Raw genomic sequence first — 23,900 nt, forward strand, 5'->3', positions numbered from 1 at the left:
ATACTACACGGAATAGACTGCGGAATGGGATTACCCAGCCCAACAATCGAGTTGAACTACCATGCTGACCCGTCACCTGATAAATACTTTCTAAATAACCTAATCAGTACCAAGTTCATTTATGACTGTTGACTATTCATGTTCTTGTTCCCACTACAAGTGAAAAACAAAATAGGAATGACTGGAGTATTACGTATCAACATTACCTACAGCAAATGTTTATCCTCTCTGTTCATTTTCATTTTTTTTCTCATTCTTTTACATGTACATCAAGCTGTAATACCATGTCTCCTATAAATAAAGATTGTTTAAAAAAAAAAAAAATGTAAACTGCCTACTCCCAAACAAAAGTAAAACACATAGCCAAGTATTATTCTCTGCAATTTTTTTATTGTGCATTAAAAAAAAGAAAACAAATAAAATTAGATATGCTATCTGCCAATAGAACTTAACCAAAAAGTGCATTCTATGCATCCAAAAATATAGAAAATATGCCAAATCAAATCATTATTCAACCAAAAAAAAAAGTCAAAGCAATAAATACAAGGCCAATAATAAATAACACGTTATCTCCTCTGATTCCGCAACATGTCTGGTTGACGAACGGCCATTTAGAAACAAACTGAAAAGCACGAAATGAAAAGCACAAACTGAAAAGCGCTAAATGAGAAATGAGAAAAGAAAAGTGCGAATCAACGCTCACCAAACTTCTACTAACACGAAATTAGCAAAAGGAGCCCAAAGAGTGGCGCTAAAGAGCAGAAAAACCACATAGTATGTCTGATACATCACTACATTCGTAATTGTTGCCCAACATTTGTGTGACCGTGTGTATGCAAGACAAGTTTGAGCCAACGCCCTTCAAATAAATTTTCATGGTTTTGTCATAAAGTCCGATCGTTTGTATGAGGCATAAGGTTTAAAGCTTTGAGTAACATAAGAATTTAATTCCAAAGATTTTGAGAAGCTTTTTTTGGGTCTAACTGAGTAGTAGGAAATGCGAGATCTATTTCTTTGTTAACAAGCGCCTTATTTATAAATCAGTAATGAGCATCTCTTTCCAACAATATCTTAAAGCCATCACATGAGATGCTTAAGGTCTCTGGAACACAACTGTTCCAATGACTGGAGACAGAGAACAGCTGGACCTAGTTTGTAGGTTTTTTTATTTTATTTACCCTAGTGGAAATCTGATTGGCTGGTTTCGGAAAGGGTGGGGTTACCGACATCTTGCACTGATCCTCCCTCTGGCAATGCCAGTTGTGGTTACAGCAATCTTGTTACATCATTGATCATAATAGCTAACTAGTGCGTGCCAAGATCTTTGTAGCAGCTCAAGTCAGTGTAATTCTCTCCACAAAGGAGGAACTACATGTATGTGAATCGCCCCCAGGGAAATGGAATAGCTCCTCGTGAATCTTAAGTGGGATTAAGTATAAATTTCTGTTTAAACAGCAAAGCACAAAATAATTTCTCATTTGAGCAGAGTTTATGTAGCTTCAAGAGACAGAATACTTTTTGAACAGATAAGAAATCTTTCTGAAAAATATTAATTCATGTAAACTTAATTGTCATACTAAAAGGTAGCCAACATACAGGGCTAGTCTGGCAATAAGTAAACAAACACTTGTCAGCCCACATTTATATACATGGCTAAACTTTGCTACGGTCAGTGGAGGAGTTTAGTTTGTATTTTGATACTGCTGAAAACTCTGCCAACTTTTTTTTAGTTTTGGATGAAGTGAGGAATAATGAGATTTTTTTGTTATTTTTTTCTACAATTTGGGGCTCTGTTGGAGAGAATTTCTCTCGCTTATGCCGCCTACACATGACCGAATAGTCCGGCGGACTTAGTCTGGCAAACAATCCGCCGGACTTTCTAACGAACGGACTTGGCCACACACGGACACTCCAAAAGTCCGGCGATTTCTAACGCGATACAGCACGTACGATGAGACTAGAAAAAGGAAGTTCAATAGCCAGTAGCCAATAGCTTCCTTCTTGTACTTGCTTCTGAGCATGCGTCATTCTTAGTCCACCGGATTAGCACACCGACGAACGGATTGTCTGCTGAAAGCCAAGTCCGACGGACAAATTTTGAGTCAAAACTACTTTCTAAGTCCGCCAGACTTTACAATGAAAAAGTCAGCTGGAGCCCACACAGGATTGAATTGTCCGATGTAATGCGGTCCGGCGGACAATTCGGACGTGTGTACGCACCATTACTGTGACTGTGACAATGACAACTCCTAACTAGAGAGGAAGTGAGGGAAAATCTGCAAACACAAAAACAACAAAGGTATGGGGGTTCTAGCCTTTCCACAATCTGCTAAAAAATATTCTTTCATTTGTTGGAAGTGACTGTTCAGTATGGATAGAAATTTAATTTGACTTAGAGGTACCCTCATCCCAAAAAATCATATAGGAATATTGGAGTATAGTGGGGCAGCTGGATTTTCATTGGACCGTCCAAGGACTTCAAATCCCATACTGTGGATGGGAATACTATATATCCAACTACCTTAGAGAGGTTGTAAACCCTTACAAACCACTTTGACCTACAGGTAAGCCTAGATTAAGGCTTTCCTGTAGGTCCAAGAAATATCTCCTAAACCGTCACGTTTTAGGAGATATTTGCCGGAAGTGACGTCATCACAGCTTCGTCGAATGACAGAGGCGGAGCAGCGAGACTCACCGAGAAGATGGATGCTGCGGACTACAGGGGACAGCGGTGACTTCGCTGGCTCCTGAGTCAGATAAGTGACACATAATGGACTACTATGTGATGCATAGTAGTCCATTATGCTTTACCTTTGCAGGGAATCAAAGAGGAAGTAAACACATCAGGGTTTACTTCCTCTTTAAATACAAGTACTGGTCTACATATTTTCCTTAAAAGGACCATAACAACATTAAACATTAAATATGCAGTTTTATCAACTTCTATAGACCACGCATCAATATGCCTTATGCCTTATGTTTTTATACATACAGTACATATTTATTTATATACAGAAATCTAAAGGCCTTGGTATAGATGTGCTCCCATGCTCGCCCATGATTCTCTTCTGTGATGCCCCCCCTGAGGCTGCATGCTGCCTGTGTGTGAATTCTGGGGTAAGTTTTCTTTTCCACACCACGCTGCTTAAGTAATGTATAACTAAAACTGTAAATTGCATATTGTGTAGTTGCTATAATCATGTATGATTAACATACATACAGTATATTTATGTGTTTTCATTTATATTTAAGTCTTTACCCCCTCTTTATCCTCCTGAAGAAGCGGGCAACCACAAAACATGTCGAGAACCTGACGGCCCACACTTATACTACTCCTTGAGTGGCTTCTCAGGTAGAGGTGGCTCCCTTGGTGGGAGTGTAGGAACCATCAAGAGGGATTCAATTTTCTATCTCATGTATTGTATTCTTCAAAAAACGTAATTGCCCTAATGGGCTGTTTTTTATTCTGCATATATGTGTGTTATAAAATTTGATGTTTTTAACACTATAAAATGTGTCCTTGACATTACCATGAAGATCCCGCTGCCCCACTATACTCCAGTTTTTCTATATTCTTTCATTTGTGGCTGTGTTGCTGTTGTTTGAGGTTTGATTATTCTAGATGTGATGGCAGTTACAATGGTAAAATCTCTACAATGGAGCCCTGAAAAATAGTAAAAAGCCAACAGGGACTCTAATTTTTCCCAAACTCTATCCAAAGCCAAAAACAAAATTTACTTTAAACAGAATCAGGAAACAAAAAATCGAATTCTGCAGGTATAGAACACAGGCACCTATACAGTAAGTATCTGCAGATGCCTGCAGTATAATCTAACTCCTTGCTTTACAGCCAAACACCAAGCCATACTGGCAGGTGAAGTTTCAGGCTTTCCTGATAATGCAGAATCTTACTTGCTCCTTCAATGCTTCCTGCTCATTCTTACTGGCCAGTGAAAGAGCCCATTATAGTAATGGACTAATAGGAATGTGTGAGGCTAAAAGAGGCCATAGATGGGTTGAAAGTCAGCCAGGTTAGCAGAAACCGGCTGAATTTTGATCTATGATTGTCTGGTTTGATCTATGGTGTGGTCACTACAGTTGAACAGAATTTAATCAGTATTATTATTATTTTATCACAGAAATCTGTAGGTAAGGTTAAAATAGGATTATCTATGTAGGCGGTTGAGATCAATGTGTTATAAAAACTCAATATATTGTCTCAATATCTTATCTTGCCCTGGTAAACTGGAGTCCATATGTAAGGGTTTATGTAATGGAGTCCTTGGACACACCCTTCTTCTTCTTGGATGGTGCAGTCACTTACCTGTTGTTTGGAGAAACTCTGCCATTTTGTTTCCTCTTCACCTGGCCTAAAGCGTGCTCACACACATATTCCCAACCTAAGGCCTGTCACCCCTAATCAACAAATGTCCATTCAAAGTACATTTTAACCTCTTTACTGGATATCTTCTCTCCAGCATATCTCATAAGGTTACAGGCAATTATAATTACACTTTATGACTCACTAACAGAAGTTCACAGTGCAGAACACTCTCCTCCTTCTCATATCTTTCCACGAAGTGGTCACACAAATGCAGAACATTCAACATCACTGAGGAATAGTGTAAGTCATCTTCCCCAGATGTTACACTCACTTATCTCAGATGCTAGTCACAGAGGGTGTTCCTGGGATATCAAGAGAGATCCTCCATAGGCCCAGGGGCCACTGTATACCAAGCCATGGGACCTGCTGACCGAGGGTCAAGGTTTCTCCAGCTGCTCCCAGATGTCCTCATTCCTCAAAGGGCCTGCAGAGGGCTCTTTAGTTCAACTCCAGCAGAGCACTACATCTTTGCCAATAAGGGGTGTCCTGCTACCACACCCCAAGTGCACTAGACCTCACCAACAGCTGGCATATAGGGGGCACTATTTCCAGTGATTACATTACTAAAGGAGAGATACCAATCAAAGGTCACTAACAGTTGCCAACACATATACTTGCTACTGCATACTTTCTAACATATTAATCCCAGTCCTGGGGACAATGTCACCCCTGTCCACACCTAACATACCCACTATCCAGGAGGTCACACCCAGATTATGCACGCTTTCCCCTAAATATGCAGGAACCACCCACTTCTGACCACAATCCCCTTAGATACGGTAATACCCTTTTTTAAATTACTGCCAATGCTCAATAACTCAAACAAGGGTGATCTCAGGACACAACACCGACTCAGGACAGAGCACCTGAATAAGGTAATGCACTGGCAAAATTACTGTTGGCATGTACTCGGCTGCAGTGAAGGACTACGAAAAGACATAATACAGCAGCAAGAAATAGGGACAGCTCAACTATGATTACACACAGATAAATTTAGCATTATAAGGTACCATTAAAGTAAAACTAAAGTTTGTTTTATTTTCATTTTATTTTGGATACAGTAAGGGAGGGGTTTACCCCCTGTCAGGTTTTTGCCATCTGTGTCCCATAGGGGAGGAGACTTCCCTTCACTTATTGCCCCATAGCCAAAATAGGAAGAGGAAATTCCTTGTCACCAGGGTCACAATAGCAAGTGCTCTCATTGAAAGATTTCCCCTAAAATCTTCTTCATGTGACAACATAAAATTTGTGAAAAATCTGGGACACAGACAACAATGAGGCCCCTTGGCCCCTGATGACGTCACTTTTGACGAAACATGTAGGGTGAGCATGGTGCGCTGACATTATTGCATTCTATGTGAGATAGCAGGATAGTGAGAGGGAAAATTGATTTAGTTTTAAGCTTATATACTTACAGTAGTGAGTTTTTAGTATTGAATTTTATTCATAATTATGAAATGGCTCACCTGCACTATTAAGAGCTTTCTTTTACATGTTATGATGATATGCTTATGGTATGAGGAAGCATCTTCATTTGATGATCTGCTGTCAGTGTCCTGTTCCCTTGCTGGGGAGCTTTTCTTTATTCGAGATATGACATTGTTTGATTTTGAGGTCTTACAATTATTATTATTATTATAATACAGCATTTATATAGCGCCAACGCTTTACAAAGTTAGGGCAGACAGTACAGTTACAATACAATTCAATACAGGAGGAATCAGAGGGCTCTGCTCGTTAGAGTTTATGATCTTTGTCCTTAGTGCTTGTAGTAGTGGCCAGCATTCAAACAGAGGGATATTTTAATGAAAGATTTGGGAGTTGACTGTTTTGGATCGCCATTTACTCTAAGGAAGCTCTTAGGACTTGTTTTGTTGCACAACAATTAATTCATATTTTACTTGTTTGACTTTATTTGTTTGTACTGTATGTTAATATGTGTTGTCAATTGGTTCACTTTATTTACAATTTATATTTAAAGTGGTAACGCAGCATATTTGGGGAATCACAGCAATAAAAACCTAAAAGGTATTCTAATCTCTCTCCACTCTATCCAAAATTTTAAGAAAAGTTTTGCCTTTAGTTATATTTTATTCCATACATTGACAAACTCTGTAAAAAAAAAAATGCTACTTTATCCAATTAGCAGATTGGTAAATGCTACATGTCCTTTTATGGTGACAGGTTCTCTTTAAACATTGAGTTTCATTAACTCCTAGATTGTTTTCAGTGTTTCAAACACCAAAGTTTACATTAATGAGCAATGCACATTTCCAGTGAGTAATATAACCAACTAAATTTTGACAGCATTCTTTTCAGTCATGTTTATATGTGTTGTACATATAGAGATGTGTTTTATTTCAGTTGTAATCTTGGATAAGAGTGTTGTGGGTTATGTTTATATCTAATGATGTATTCCCACTGTAATGCATGCTTCAAGCTGCCGTCCTAATTCGTTTTCTTTATTGTATCTCATATAATGTTGTGTTGTTAATTCCTTAGTTATATATTTTATGTAAGAAGATACAAGAGGGATCGTGAAACTTGATAATGTAAAAATATTAAATCTAACTTTATTCTGAAAGAGTCTGTTCTTGGAAGCTTCATCGGTTGAGAACAGTCACGTTTTTACAATATAATTGTAAAAAAGAGAAAAGAAAAGTGGTAGAATCAGATTCATATTTTAATCATTTTGGTGCAAAGGTTGCATTGAAAACAGTGGATCTTGTGATATCAGTGAGAGACCTGATGGGGTTTATTCTCTAATGATGCTTTTTCTAGGCACCTTGTCACACAGTAGCTATCTTTAAAGGGGTTGCAAAGGTTTGTGTTTTTTCACCTTAATGCATCCTATGTATTAAGGTGAAAAAACACCTGGCAGTGACCGGCCCTCAGCCCCTCCCCCACCCCCGTTTTACTTAACTGAACCCTAGAACTTGTCCCACGGGGGGCGCGCGGTCTCTTGGATAAGGGGTTCTCAGCTATTGATTGGATAGATTGATAGCAACACAGCCATTAGCTCCCTCTGCTGTCAATCAAATCCAATGACACGGCCACCGAGGGCGGGGCCGAGTCCTGCATTCGGCATCTCTGGATGCACGAATGCTGGGTAACTCCCGGGAGAGCGCTTCTCCTAGGGGGTTATCTAATGCGGGGAGGGGCCGAGAGAGCCCAGAAGACGAGGATCGGGGCAAAACCGCAAAGATCGTGAAAAATTAGCTGCACAGTGGAGGTAAGTATGACATGTTTGTTAATTTAACATAAGGGAGCTCTAGACTGGTTCAGTCTAGATATAATTTTTGCTACATTCAATAAACAACCAACATTCTTGGGGGTTTCAAGCACTCCCTTTATCATGACTTAACAAATGTTCAAACACAGAAACAATAATGTAATATACTGCAGCCATCATTAGGCTACTTTCACACTGGGGAGGGTGCCAGCGGTAACGGACAAACTGGACACCTAGCTGACACTTTTGACACTTTCTGGGGACCAGTGACACCAATACAGTGATCACTGCTAAAAAAAAATACACTGTCACTGTACTAATGACACTGGCAGGGAAGGGGTTAGCATCAGGAGTGATCAAAGTTAAATGTGTTCCCTGGGAGTGCTTTCTAACTGTGTGGGGGATGGTTTAACTGTAGGAAGACTGTAGATCCATGTTCCTGCTTAACAGAAACACAAGATCTCTTTCTTCCTTACTAGCAGAATGGCGATCTGCCTTGTTTGTGGGGCGGTCCTTAAGCGGTTAACGTAAAATTGTGTTGCATTTAAAGGAGAAGTATAGCCAAAGTTATTTTGGCTATAATTCCCCTGGGAATCACAGGCGTGCAGTTCGTTCTACACTCCTATGACCCAGTTTTAGCCAACAGTAGGCTAAAGCCCGTTGTAGGCTGATGTCACTGAGGCGGTTCAGACTCTGAAAAGATCCCAAACATATGGTCGAGATACGCCCAAAAGCCTCAGGCTCCATGCACACTAACAAGCACCAAGTAGCTGTTATTAGCATTTCAGTCTGCTCCTAGAAGCTAAATAGTGTTATCCTATGTGTCCATGCACACTACTTTAGGTAAGGGATCTCCAAACTACGTCCCTCCAGCTGTTGTGGAACTACACATCCCATGAGGCATTGTAAAACTCTGCCATTCATAGACATGACTAGGAATGATGGGAATTGTAGTTCCTGAACAACTGGAGGGCCATAGTTTGGAGACCCCTGCTTTAGGCTATTAGCATTTTTTGAGATTTAGTGTCTAGGAGCAGAAAAAAATAGTTTTTGTGTAGTTTTTCAGAGCGTTTTTCCAGCAGAAAAAATGCTGAATGCTCCTAAACGCTCCCAAATGCTCCTGTTTCTAAATGCTACTAAAACGCTACTAAAAGCTACTAAAATGCTAGTAGAAGGTGACACAAAAATGGTATTATCAGCATTTTTTTATCCAGCGTTTTTTTCTAACTTTTTTTGAGCTTATGAAAAATGCTAGTGTGCATGGAGCCTGAACCGGCGTCTAGGTCAGCCACTTAGCGAGCCACTGAGAGCCTGACCCAGCCACTCCTGCCCCCTGCACAGCCCAGCACTCTAATAAGCGCTGGAGGGGCAAAGCAGAGAGCCAATGACTGACAGCCACCAGCTCTCTGCTCATGGAACACTGAGAACGTGAGTGAGAGAATTGAGTGGTCTTTGATCGCTCCGTTCTTAGTCTTAGAACCGGAGGGGGACAGATGCAGCATCGGACCGATCCTGCATCCACCTAGGTGAGTGCAATTCTTTTTTTTTATTTAACCCATACTTCTCTTTAAACTTTTGTGTCTGTGTCTCATTAAAGGGGGACTCTATCTATTTTATTTTAAGTTTTGAACTGAGTTGGTAGGGTTTGAGCCCCCACTGTGTTTTGATTGCTGTCTATGCACCTGACAAGCAAATAGCCTTCCAACCATGGTCGTTCTGGCTTTATGTATGCTGTTAATAGTTCCCTACCAAGGTCATATACAATAGCAAAGACCCAGAGAAAGATCAGATTTACTGCCTCTCTATGCTGGAAATTAGGAAACAATGGCTAGACTTTAACTTCAGATAAACAACATCAAGCTTCTGACATTTTTGCACAATCTGCTTATGTTGTGACGTAGCCAGTCAATTTGATTTGATCTACCTTGACACACAGGAACATTGTGGGAGAAATAAAACCAGCCAAAAGGAACAAGACTTACAGATCACTGATTGGTCTCCAGAATAGAATAGACAGAGTCAGTGGCTCAGAATATTACATTTATGCATTAAAGTTTACTCTACACTATGGTGGCCTGCAGCTCTTGTGTTTAAAGTCAGCAGTAGTAGATTTCATGTGGTTTCTGTTGGATGGGATTTGAAAAGACAGAATATGAATCAAAAGCTTTTATGTATATCTTCTTGCAAATGAGTGCAGAGGACCGTGACTAAACTAATAAGTAGAAAAGAGAAAAATAGGTTTTTATCCACACATATGTTTGTAATGAAATATCCCTACAAATAGGAAACCTTTGAATCGAAACTTGCCATTATACATGACCGCAGTGTCATTTTAGAAAAAACAAGAACCTTTGTTCTATTTTCTGAAAAACATTTTTTTCCCTAGAATGCAGTAGGAACTTACTTCGGGCCTCACAGACAGCATGATATTAAGGAAGGAGTAGATGGAAAAAGAGACAACCTTCTTAGGGTATAAGGTCCAGTATTTCATGTTAAATCTTCTCCTACTACAAGTAAAGAAACTAAAAAGGATAACTGAAAAAACATCAAGCCCTACTCTGCGATAAGCCTATCCAAAGAAAATGTGTTAAAAATAAATAAAATATGAACGAGCTGATAGATATGGAGGATCTCACCGCCACCCTGTACAACCGGGCGGAGACCTTTTGAGAGACCTGGAAACCATGACAGCATTTTGTGTATACTGATGCTTACTTCCGAGAGGTCTCACAACCTGCCTGACCTCCTGGATTAACTTTGCTCCCTGGGCGGGAGGCATTACCTGTCTTCTCGCCCTGTTTCTCTGTCCTTGACTTTCTCCCTATCTCGCACTAGAGACTTCAGATCCCCTACCTTCTTTCCTCCCTGACTGTTCCTCTTTCTTCGTATGCTTAGCTCATATATGGGCTATTCAGATACTGTGAATATCTTCACTTCCATTACCCCTGTTTTAGTGTCCCATCTCTGGGCTCAGCTGGCCATCCGGATGCCTTGTCCCCCAATATACTGTAATGCTGCGTACACATGGTCGGAATTTTGGGCAGCAAAAGACCGATGAGAGCTTTTCGTCTGAAAATGTGACCATGTGTATGCTCCATCGGAATTTTGCTGGAAGAATTTCCACCAGAAAAAGACCGTTGATAGCTTTTCGTCAGAAAATGCGACCATGTGTATGCTCCATCGGAATTTTGCTGGTCGAATTTCTGCCAGCAAAAGATTGAGAGCAGGTTCTCAATGTTTCCAAAGGAAAAAGTTTTGGAAATTCCAATCGTGTGTATGCAATTCCGATATGCTAAAACTCATGCATTCTCAGATTCAACTACGAGACGGAAGCTATTGGCCACTGGCTATTGAAATTCCTTTTTCTAGTCCCGTCGTACGTGTTGTATTTTAGTACTTTCCTTACGGACGTAATTTGGTGTGACCATTTGTATGCAAGACAGCTTGAGCGAAATCCCATCGGAATTCCATCGGGAAAACCATCAAAGCTTTTTCCGACCAAAATTTTGATCGTGTGTACGGGGCATGAGAGCAGGTTCTCAATTTTTCCAACGTAAAATGTTTCCTAGGCGAGAGGCATTACCTGTTTTCTCTCCCTGTTTCTCTATACTTGACTTTATCCCTATCTCGCACTAGAGACTTCAGATCCCCTACCCTCTTTCCCCCCTGACTGCCCCTCTTTCTTCGTATGCTTAGCTCAGATATGGGCTATTCAGATACTGTGAATATCTTCACTTCCATTACCCCTGTCTTAGTGTCCCATCTCTGGGCTCAGCTGGCCATCCAGACGCCCTGTCCCCCAATATACTGTAATACAGCATACACATGGTCGGAATTTCGGCCAGCAAAAGACCGATGAGAGCTTTTCGTCAGAAAATGTGACCGTGTGTATGCTCCATCGGAATTTTGCTGGCCGAATTTCCGCCAGCAAAAGATTGAGAGCAGGTTCTCAATTTTTTCCGAAGGAAAACGTTTTGGAAATTCCAATCGTGTGTATGCAATTCCGACGCGCAAAAACTCACGCATTCTCAGATTCAACTACGAGACGGAAGCTATTGGCCACTGGCTATTGAACTTCCTTTTTCTAGTCCCGTCGTACATGTTGTACGTCACTGCTTTCTTGACGGACAGAATTTGGTGTGACCGTGTGTATGCAAGACAGCTTGAACGGAATTCCATCGGGAAAACCATCAGAGCTTTTTCCGACCAAAATTCCGATCGTGTGTAGGGGGCATAAGAGGTTTTTTTTGCTGCTTATTTTTGCCCCCATGAATACCTGTTTTGGGTCTTGCATGTAACTGGTGGAATGCCCTCCCGGCTCTATGCACCGACAATATTTGCTATAAATATATATTTCCGTGTTTTCATTCATGCCATCCATACTGTGTAATGCCGGGACAGTTGATATGTTGAACACATTACGTGACCCTTCCTGTTATCTGGTCTTACTAGATATCATTGTTTCTTACTTTGGCTGTGAAATGCACTTTCTATGAAAAATGACATATATATATATATATATATATATATATATATATATATATATATATATATATATATATATATATAATAAATCTGTTAACATACGTTTATTTATAACACTACTGCCGCCGCTATAATTCCCTAATTAATAAACAAAAATCAAAAAGTAACCAATGAAGATAAGTTAATAGTAGCGCTGTGTTTACACTCTATACAAGTGTTTGTAAACATATTTGTTTTCGTCAATATTAGTTAGTCTTTAATATTGTTTGACTAATATAAATATGTTTACATATATGCGTAGATTTATAAGAACTTATTTTCTTTGTATGTATATATAATGTAGGAGTGTAAACACAGCGATGCTAATAACTTATCTTCATTGGTTACATTTAGTTTTTTTAAAAAGGATAATTGGTTATAAAAAAGGATGGTCTTTTTATAAAAAAATAAAAATGTAATTTAACCACTTCAGCCTCAGAAGGTTTACCCCCCCTTCATGACCAGGCCATTTTTTGCAATATGGCACTGCGTTACTTTAACTGACAATTGTATGGTCATGCGATGCTGTTCAGAAATAAAATTGATGTCCTTTTTTTCCCCCACAAATAAAGCTTTCTTTTGGTGGTATTTGATCACCTCTGCGGTTTGTTTTACCCTATATACAAAAAAAGGCCGACAATTTTGAAAAAATATATATTTTTTTATTTTCTGCTATAAAACATTGCCAATAAAATTTTTTTTTTAAAAAATGTAATTTCTTAAAACGTTTAGGCCAATATGTACTCTGCTGTATATATTTGGTAAACAAAATCCCAATAATTGAGAAAATAGATATCCCAGTGTGCCACATCCCATGAAGGACAAAGAGAAAAGGGGAATCCCTAAGGCCGCGTACACACGGGCGGACTGTTCGCCCAACTTAGTTTGTCAAACAATCCGACAAACAGTCCGCTCAAAATTTGCATGAGCGGACTTGACCACACACGATGAACGAACAGTCCGCTGAAAGCGTGCGCGATGACGTGAACGGCACGTACGACGGGACGAGAAATACGACGTCCAATACACTGCAATGCAACCTTCGCCGTGTAAATCCTTTCTGAGCATGCGCGAAACTTAGTTTGTCGAACAAGCCTACACACGAGCGGACTGTCCGCTGAAACCAAGTTTCAGCGGACTGTCTTACGGAAATTCCGAAAAACTTTGTTCATCAGACTGTCCGCTGAAACTGTCCGCTGAAGCCCACACACGAGCGGACTGTCCGCTGAAACACTGTTCAGCGGACAAAGTTGGGCGAACAGTCCGCCCGTGTGTACGCGGCCTTAGGGTGCGACTTTAAAGGCACTACCAATGAAAAAGTTGAAGTAAAAAAGATGATTTTATTCAAGGAAATATATAAATAAAGTAGTGAACATGGTCATGAACAACTTAAAAAAAATCAAGGTATACAACATATAGATACAATATCCTATACCCAATACGTTTCAGAGAAAACAGTTGTCTCCTTCATCAGGAGTTAACAGGATGTATATCATATCTTGTTTAGTTTTGTATCCATGAAAAGAAATCCACATTTATATTTAAAAATCCCAATAAGTGTATATTGATTGTTTTGCGAAAAAGTTATAGCAGCTACAAACTATGGTATATTTTTATTTTTATTTTTTTACTAGTAATGGCAGCGATCAGAGACTTATAACGGGACTGTGATATTGCGGCAGACAAATTGGACACCTAGCTGACACTTTTGACGCTTTTTGGGGACACTAATACAGTTATCAGTGCTAAAAAATATGCAATGTTACTGTACTAATGACACTGGCAGGGAAGAGATTAACATCAGGGGCGATCAAAGGGTTAAATGTGTTCCCTGGGTGTATTTACTAATTGGGGGGGGGGGGTTCTTTGCCTGGGGAATGTAAAAATCCATATCCCTGCTCAGCAGGAACACAGGATCAGCATATTCCCCTCTCAGGCCGCGTACACACGCGGGGACTGTTCGCCCAACTTTGTCCGCTGAACAGTGTTTCGGCGGACAGTCCGCTCGTGTGTGGGCTTTCAGCGGACAGTTTCAGCGAACAGTCCGCTGAACAAGGTTTTTCGGAATTTACGAAAAACTGTCCGCTGAAACTTTGTTTCAGCGAACAGTCCCCTCGTGTGTAGGCTTGTTCGTCAAACTAAGTTCCGCGCATGCTCAGAAAGGATTTACACGCCGAAAGTTATAATGCAGTGTATAGGACGTCGTATTTTTCGTCCCGTCGTACGTGCCGTTCACGTCATCGCGCACGGTTTCAGCAAACTGTTCGTTCGTCGTGTGTGGCCATGTCCGTCCATGCTAATTTTGAGCGGACTGTTTGCTGAAACTGTTTGACGGACAAAGTTGGGCGAACAGTCCCCGCGTGTGTACGCGGCCTCAGAGACCGCTGTTCTGCCTTTCTCCTGAACGATCGCACGTCTGCCGGACCCACTGATTTGGCTCCTGCTGTGTCCAATCACAGCGTGAGCGGGTCACCGGCGGCACGTGCCCCAGACTTGGAAGTGTCAGATCACATACTAGGTATGTGATTTGGCACAGAGCGGCCGCCCTGCAACAGTAAATGTATGTGGGGCGGCCAATAAGGGGTTAAAAATTATATCAAATCGTAAGTTAAGCCAATTTTTTTGTTAATTTTTAAGAGTGGAAAAGGATTAAAGCCTTGTCAGGGTTTATTAGACTCCTAATGTCTCCAAAAGAGCACATATCACCTGCTGTATGTGTCTCTGGTGAGGAGATCAAAGTTTACCATACACTGACTCTAAATCTGGCCAGTGCAACAGGGATCAGACAGATTTCTATTGGTGTCTGGACTCCACAATGTCCTGGTGGGACAGATTTTTCCATCCACCTCGTTCACTGCTAAAGCTACTATTGGACCCCGGCTTGCTCACCTCCTGGTGGGGAAATCCTGAGAACTGCGACCTGTTACTAACATGCAGCAAATCCCATCTCCACCATCAGGAGTTCTGGTAAAAAAAATGGTTTGTGCTTAGACACCACACCTCGGGTGAGCATGAATCATTGGTCAGAGTGACCTGCTTGTATAGTATAGTTATCCTGGTTGGTGGAAGCATCTCTACTGCTATAGCTACTGGCATATAACCTGACCCCCTGACTGTGCCACTGCCTTTTAATTGCTCTTTAGAAGGATGTGTAATTAAAACTCTTACAAGGAAACAAATAAAATAAAGACAACAATTGAATATTCCAGGGATTATCTATCATTAACCAGTTCAAAAAACTGTTAATCACAAGCTGGTTGCTGCAGGAGCATAATAATGCAATTGTTCAGCAGGCTGTGGGCTTGAAAGTTAAAGTGGTGCGGCGGCTCCCTGGGCTCACTTTCACACAGCGGGCAGTGGTATGACTGAGGGATGTGCAGATTCCTAGAGGCTCAGGCTTCCTGTAAATTAAACAATTAAACCCCATTCCTTCACCCCCCAAGATTGGCCAGACGACACATATTGTTTTGGAGTCAAATGGCTGTAGCAGCATTTTATTACAACAAATGAAATACAACATAAACAATCGCAATGCATATAATACATTTTATACGTAACCATTAAACCAAAAAAACTCTTTTTGTCTCTCGTTGTATCTGTTATCCCATGAAAGGCCCCCATCCGCAACTTACACCGGCTCACTTCCTACCAGATACAACAAACTTAAAACCATTGTTAGCCCATACTCAGGACATTCATTTGGGGTACCAACAGACATAAGCTGGCCTGGAGAGTCCTTAAGAACCCTACTGATCTGGGCGGAACGACCCTCCCTGACCTGAATCTCTATTACCTCGCATCCCAACGCTCTCAGCTATACCACATGGACTAAACCGTCAGTCTCAGATTCCTCACGCTCCTTTGCCCACAGTGGGCGCAACAAACCACAGATCCACTTACTGCAATCGCAGTGGGTCATAGTGAGAATAACTCTCAGCCCTTGTACACACGGTCGGACATTCCGACGGAAGGTGTCCGATCGGACCGTGTTGTCGGATAATCCGACCGTGTGTGGTCTCCATCAGACTGTTTCCCTCTGAGTATCCGATGGACCAAGTTTTCCAACTTGTCTATAAAATTTTCCGACAACATGCTCCGATCGGACATAGTCCGATCATGTGTAGCCTACTCCGATGGACAAGGTGCCACGCATGCTCACAATCAAATTCGGACACGGAAGTGCTCACTCAGGTAAAACTATCGTAATCGATATAGCACATTCGTCACGCTGCAATGTTAAAAATTCTTTCATGAAGCGCATTCTCTTGTTCTTTACAATGCTGCAAGAATGAACTTCTTTTGATGCTTATAGTCACACACACTTCTCCCGAACGTATTTCTTGAGTCTTTTTAGTCATTTCAGCAATACAATATTTTAAATCGTCACATCTACACAATCTTTTTTTTTTGGGGAATTTTGTGGTTTATTTTTATCATCTTTTTGGGCGAGCTGTTGGCACCCCACATTGCTTTTAATTTCATTTTGTTCTTTACGTGATCACCAAGTCATTAATTATCTTTTGACTTCAATAAACCAACATTTTTTATATCGTTTGACCCGCACCATGTGGAGCCTTTTTTTCTTTTTCTCCATTCTTTTGGTTTAAAACTTCACAACACCCCCCTCCTCATCCGGGGGAGGTTGGAGTATTGGTACAACAGGCTGCGTCTGAGCTTGATTACTTTGACGTTCCATCTGAAAGGATCCATCATTGAGCCTACAACCGCCCGGAGCTCTTCCATCAGCTCAACAGACCTCTCTCCTTACACTCCTTGGTCCCAGATTGTGACCTCAAGCCTTCTAGACTCAACCGTCATATGACTGTGTGAGTCCAACTGTTCCGGTAAGAAGTATTTATCTACTTTTCTCTGATGTTTACAGTCAAGCAGACCCACATGAATACATTCGCCTAGTACACCATTTTCCTTCTCTGTGACGGCTTGGTCACTCCTATGCCAGCTACATAGTGGAATGAGCGCCTAATGTTGGACTTTTATCTCTAGGCATTTATATTTATGCGATTTTTGTTATATTATTATTTTTATAATTTATGTTGATCACATTTATTATTATTGAAGCGCTACACTGTTTTTATTATTTTTATCATCAACATCTCCTTTTTTGACAGTTTGCATTTTTTGGGGTGTGTTTTGGGTTTCAATTTACCACAACACCATTATTATCTTTTTTGTATTTTGTTTTTCTTTTTTAATCTACAGGAGGTTGTTTAGTGTTGGTGCCCCTTGTTGTTCATTTCACTTTGTATTTTTGAAATGTACCTGCCTGCTCACAAATAAACTGTCCTTATTGAAGTAAAACACATACGCAAGTATTTCTTCAAACCAAAAAAAACCTTTATTTAGGTGTCAAACAACTAAAGAGGAAGGCAGCGCTGGAGAAACTTGTCAATTTGGCGAAGCCTTTGGCCCCCAGGGCAGACATGAACTAATTCAAAAATGCTAAATTGGTGGCCTGGGGAGTACATATCTCAGGGAGAGAAGTCTGCTCCAGAAGTCCTAGAGATCAGGAAGAGCAGATGCCATCTATGTCCACAGGATGTGGTTCTTTAAGAGGCTGCATCTTCTGTCAGACCAGACTGAACCCAGGCCATCACTCTCTCATCTTCCTTGGGCACTTCCCTCCAGGCTTCCTTCCTGGCTGTGGCTGGGCTCCTGTAGTTGTTGCAGGAGGAGGAGAAGGAGGGCGATGGTCAACCTCCCGGCTGCCATTTGCCACAGCCTCCCCCTGGCTGAGGTCTTCCTGTGTATGAAAATGGGACATAGTTTTAGTTTTTTGCTCATCAATCACACCATTTTGTGCTCATGACTGTTGCAAATTGAATGTTACCAAATAGAACAGACTATCATTCTGAGCCCAGCATTTTTCATTCTGGGCCAAACCTTTTTGCTTACTACTGTCTATTGAGATGTAAACCACTTTGTTAAATCACAACTTACTGATCAATAATAACATCTAGTTAACATCATTAAATGTACAACAGTAAATATATTCAACAATGCTATACCTGTCTCAAGCTGGGCCCCTCCACATGTTGCTGCCTGGAAGGCCCAGGTTGGACGTGGGAAGCCTCAGCTGGGGGTGAAGGAAGCCTTGAGGAAGATGGTTGAGTGGTGGCCTGGGTACCCCCCTGGTCTACCAGAAAATGCAGCCTCTCGAAGTACACCATCCTGGGGTAATAAATGGCATCTGGATCTCGTGATCTCAGGGACTCCAGGTGCTTCTTTCTCTCCCTGACATATGTACTCTTCATGGCACCAATTTTAAACATCACATAGGTCATGTCTGCCGTGGGGACCATGATGCCCAAAGCAAGAAGTTTCTCCAGCGCTGCCTTCCTCTTTCTTCGGTCATTAGAAAATGGGTTGTTCATCTGCCACAGGCAGGGCAGCTCCCTGAACAGTTCAATGAATAGCCCACTAACGAGGAGGAGGGCGAGGAAAGCCCGGAGCCTGAAACGTCCCGATCCTGGAGGAGAAGATTTAAGGCCTCAAATATGTCTTTTGGAGGGATGTTGGAGATGGTGGACATATTGAAGAGGACCGACCATGATGGGAAGTATGGACCTTACCCAAACCCAAATATCAGAAAGGCCAAGATCATGACTAAAGTTGTGAAGAGTCTTCAGAAGAATTTTGGGGTACGACGATCCAAGGATCAACTGAGAAAACGCTGGTCAGACCTGAAACTGAGGGAGCACGATCAGTACAGAAGGATCAAGCGAGTTCTTCAAAAAAGTAAGTAGTTGTGGTGTGTTCATATGATTATTCTTGCTTGCATAATGCTCCATGTGCTTTGATTTCATGTTGTACAGTTTAAAATGGCCACTTTCAAGTTCATGTGTTCAATCGTTCGTAAGAAACATCATTCGTTAGCCCACTCCCAACACAATGTTTTCCCAAATTACACTTCACTAGATTTCTTCACACTGCAGGTAAGTATTCCAGCTTAACAAAGTGTCCACAATAATGTTCTCACCTTTGAACACGGCCAAAAAACACAATTGTACGACACTTCCAAGCAATGTTTCATATTCCTATTTCTGCCCTCTGTGTGCTAAGTATTCCTTTTTTACATTCTCATAGGGGAGAGAAGACTCAGAAGTCTGAGGACACCAGGGACCCCACACCTCCCAAAGAAGGCGAAATTCCAACACCAGAAGCAGAGGAGGAGGAGGAGGAGGAAGGAGAGATCGTTGAAGTTGGACAAATTGTCACCACAACAGGTGAGTGTCGGAGACCACAGCTTCCGGTAAGCTCATCAATGTATGTCGTTATAATACATGGTGTTTTTTTTTGCTTTTTTTTTTAGGTGATGTGGAAGAAGAATCACATTTTACCAGTGAAAGTGCCCAGATCCTGATTGGGGAGATAATGGGGTGCAATCGGCATTTAGAAAATATACAGAAAAACATCAATGATGTTCAAAATAAAATGAAGAACATCATTGATGTTTTGGGGAGAGTCTGAAACACCCCAAACTAGCTAGGGTTTTATTTTTGTGTTTTGAAACAACAAATTTTGTATTTTACAAAAAGCCAAATTTTGAAGATGCACACAGTGTGTCAACATGCCCTATCTCCCATCATGGGGGATCAATGTACGTGTTTTAACCACTTCCCGACCAGCGCACGACGATGAACGTCGACAGAATGGCACAGGCAGGCATATTGGCGTACATGTACGTCCAATATTCGATGCCGCCCTGCCATCGGGAGCGCGCCACCGGCGGCGCGCTCCCGCGCTGGTCGGGACCCCCGTGAGTCCGGTCGCGGGACCCGCGGACTCGATCGCCGCGGGCATCCCCGCGATCGTCTCACGGAGCAGCCGAATGGAGGAAATGCTGTATAAACAACATTTTTCCATTCTGCCTAGCAACTAGTGACGCTGATCTCTGCTCCATGTGATTGGAGCAGAGATCAGTGTACACTAAATGAAAGCCCAACCCCCCCACAGTTAGTAACACACCCCTAGGAACACTTAACCCCTACACTGCCACCCACTGGTTAACCCTTTCACTGCCAGTGTCATTTACACAGGAATCACTGCATTTATATAGCAGTGATTACTGTATAAATGACAATGGTCCCAAAAATGTGTCAAAAATGTCCGACGGGTCCCCGACAATGTCGCAGTCACAATAAAAATCGCAGATCGCCGCCATTACTAGTAAAAAAAAAAATTATAAAAAATTATTAATAAAAATGCTATAAAACTATCCCTATTTTGTAAAAGCTATAACTTTTGCGCAAACCAATCAATAATCGCTTATTGCGATTTTTTTTTACCAAAAATATGTAGAAGAATATGTATCGGCCTAAATTGAGGGAAAAAAATGTTTTTTATATATTTTTGGGGGATATTTATTATAACAAAAAGTAAAAAATAATGCGTTTTTTTCAAAATTGTCGCTCTATTTTTGTTTATAGCGCAAAAAATAAAAACCGCAGGGGTGATCAAATACCACCAAAAGAAAGCTCTATTTGTGGGAAACAAAGGACGTCAATTTTGTTTGGGAGCCACGTCGCACGACCGCGCAATTGTCAGTTAAAGCGACGCAGTGCCGAATCGCAAAAAGTGGTCTGGTCTTTGACCAGCAAATTGGCCCGGTCTGAAAGTGGTTAAGGAGAGTGGCTGAGATGAAGGGGTTGCAGCCCCAAAACATGTAGATTGATCCCCTATGATGGGAAATAGCACATGTTGACACACTGTGTGCATCTTCCAAATTTGGCTTTTCCAGGGGTGACACCCCATGTGATGAAGGCAATATCAGCCCAGTTTTACATACTCATGTCTGATATTGTCTTCACTTTTCAAAGTTGAACTTTGTAAGTTCCTGTGTTCTGTATGTTACGCTTTGATCCATGCCTGTTTACACAAAAACGCCAAGTTACAAAAAAATTACCTTAAATAATGTTTTTGATACACCCAATATGTTGGGTTGTTGTAAAACCCTTTTCTAAACACACATGTGAATGTGCTTTGAAGTTAAATTATCAAAAATGTGTGGCTTCCTTTTTCAATGCGCAAAAGCAGTATTTGGAGAAATTTTTGTTTTCGGCGACAATGGGTGTTATTTACTAAAGGCAACTCCACTTTGCACTCCAAGTGCAGTTTCAGGTGTACTTTTGTAGTGCACTTGTAGTGCATAGCGGATGTGCCTTTAGTAAATAACACCCACAGTGATGTGTAAATTTTCCCAATCATGCCATTTTCCTGACCTCACATATTTCTGCCATGGTGAGGAAAATGAACAAGATTTTGGTCAGTAACGCACTACATACATTAGTTAACAAAAACAAGGTGTGTGTGTAGCAGACCCACAACATAATAAGATTATCTAAAGAAGAGACTGTCACCTCATCTCGCTCAGAACTTGGGTTTGGACTGTTGTAAAAAAAAGGCACAACAACAAAAATAAAAAAATGTACCTATGAGACACCTAAAACCAAGCCAAGCAGTAAATGAAAACAAAGATTATTGTAGTTTCAAAGAAAAATGTATTACAAAAATGCCTCTCAGACATTGTCTGGCATATCAATAGCCCCCCTACCCACAAAGTACTCCATGTATTGGGTTCGGACCTCGCGGGCGCTTTGGGGGGGCAAGCCAGGACGATCAGATTCAAGGGTCTTGAGATTCTCATTTTCTGGCAAGTCTGCATCTGGCCCAACTGAGACCACATAGTTTGCTGAATGTCTTTTCAAGAAATTGTGCAGAACACAGCAGGCAAGCACTATTTGATTGATTTTATATTCCACCATGTGGATTGGTGTTAAAAAAAGGCGGAACCGGCTGGCCAGTATTCCAAAAGTGTTCTCCACGACTCTTCTGGCTCTGGCCAGCCGGAAATTAAAGATCCTCTGATCCGGGGTGAGGGTCCTCATCGGGAAAGGCCGCATCAGATGGTTTGCCAAGGCAAACGCCTCATTCGTGAGGAAGACGAACGGGAGTCCTTCCTGATTCACCTCTTGGGGTGACAAGCCCAGACTGCCACTCTGGAGACGCCAGTAGAATTCTGTCCGTGAGAACACTACACCATCCGACATCCGGCCATTTTGCCCCACGTCCACATACAGGAAGTCATAGGTCGCTGACACCACTGCCAACATCACGATACTATTAAACCCCTTGTAATTATAATAGTAGGACCCCGAGTTGGGGGGTGGGACGATGCGGCCGTGTTTCCCATCAATTGCACCTCCACAATTGGGAAAGTCCCAACGACTGGCAAAGTGGGAGGCCACAGTCTGCCATTCCTGTGGCGTTGAAGGAAACTGTGGAGTGAAACAAGACAAAAAATTAGTAATTTTGCACATCAACATTGCAAGCAGATTAGACACCAACATTTTGGGCCAAGATCAGTATAACATTTTGGGAAATGAGTATTTAAAGCCTAAAGTATAAGGTCCCCTTATCAGAGTCATCACCCTCCATCCCCCCCATCTGATGGGCCCTTGCAAAAAATGAAGGGGGGGGGGGGTGTTTTGGACAGGTAACCCTCTCCACTTGATTGAGAGCTGAATGCCTAAATAATGTGTGATACTTTGGGAAGCCCCTCCTTACTTACACTATTGGCAGCCCACCGGACAGGTAAGAAGTGTCATAATACCAAAAATAAAACAAAATGGAAGCACATTTTGACATTCTGCTATTACCTATTAAGATAATAATAGGGAAAAAAATATAGCATTTGAAAGTATTGAGGCAGGCCCTTGCACTACATGCTTTGGTGAATTTGTCCATAAATGTAACCAGAAAAAAGGTAGGTAGAGTGTGTATTGGGTTTGGTAAAGTCAGCAGATAGAGGATTGCTATCAGCCGACCTAGCAGTTGGGGGGAGGGGGGTTCATAATGAGTTTGGCCCAACCAAAATAAAAAAATGTCCCTCTGCATGAATTGAAGCACCCACATAACATTTGTAGACATTTTAGGGGGTGTTTAGGGGAAAGCAATACTATGGAGCTGACAAAAGACATTGGTAAGTGACTAGACTATAGTTTTATGGGCCCAGAAGAGCATGGTGGGGAAGTTAGTGAGGCAAATATGCATGAAGGACAAAAAAGGAACTTGAAAAGCTTCCAGCATGCATGAGGACAAAGGGGCAGAGCATATGAATTAGAGCATATTGCAATCATGATAATTAGGGAATGAGGAAAGAAATCCAAGACATTAGCAATCATTAAATACATAGAATGTGATGTTAAAGGAGAAAACTTACCTTCATATAGTCATTCTGCAGGACCTGAATGATGGCAGAACAGGTCTCTGAAATAATGATCCCCAGAGCCTGGGGGAGATGCTTGTGGAGAACTTGAGGTCCTGAAGGCTTCTCCCTGTCGCCAAGTAGCGCAACGTGGCGATGAGCCTCTGCTCCAGAGTGATGGCTTCCCGCATGCAGGTATCCTGCCTGGTGATATAAGGGGACAGCAAAGCCAGCAGACGGTGAAAAATGGGGTCCATCTGGAGATAATTCCTGAAATCATCAGGATTATTCTCCCGGATCTCACGAAGCAAAGGCATGTGTGAGAACTGGTCACGCCGGCGCAACCAATTCTTGGTCTACAAACGCCTCCTCTCCCTGTTCATGGACCGGGCTTGTGTGAAAGCTAAAAGCCCAACACCAAGCCCCTGCACAGCACAAACTCTACAACGAGTATGTACACGAAACATGGTTTAAAATGGTCGGCTTGTCAGAATGGACAACAGAAAGCACCGATAAACAGCAATGCCTGAAAGAAC

The 23,900-nt window shown here is 41.6% G+C and overlaps 1 protein-coding gene across 1 annotated transcript in view; it reads left to right on the plus strand.

Moving 5' to 3' along the window:
* Positions 1–3,018: 3,018 nt before the first annotated feature.
* LOC143925433 (uncharacterized) overlaps positions 3,019–23,900 on the plus strand; it is a 107,237-nt gene continuing 86,355 nt past the window's right edge. Inside the window, exon 1 of the mRNA XM_077449979.1 lies at positions 3,019–3,117. Within this exon, the coding sequence (XP_077306105.1) occupies positions 3,058–3,117 (60 nt within the window). The 5' untranslated portion in view covers positions 3,019–3,057. The remainder of the gene's footprint in view (positions 3,118–23,900) is intronic.

The sequence above is a fragment of the Lithobates pipiens genome, unplaced genomic scaffold (genome assembly GCF_037356315.1).
Source record: "Lithobates pipiens isolate NorthernLeopardFrog02 unplaced genomic scaffold, aLitPip1_a1.2 Scaffold_22, whole genome shotgun sequence".
Lineage (NCBI taxonomy): Eukaryota > Metazoa > Chordata > Amphibia > Anura > Ranidae > Lithobates > Lithobates pipiens.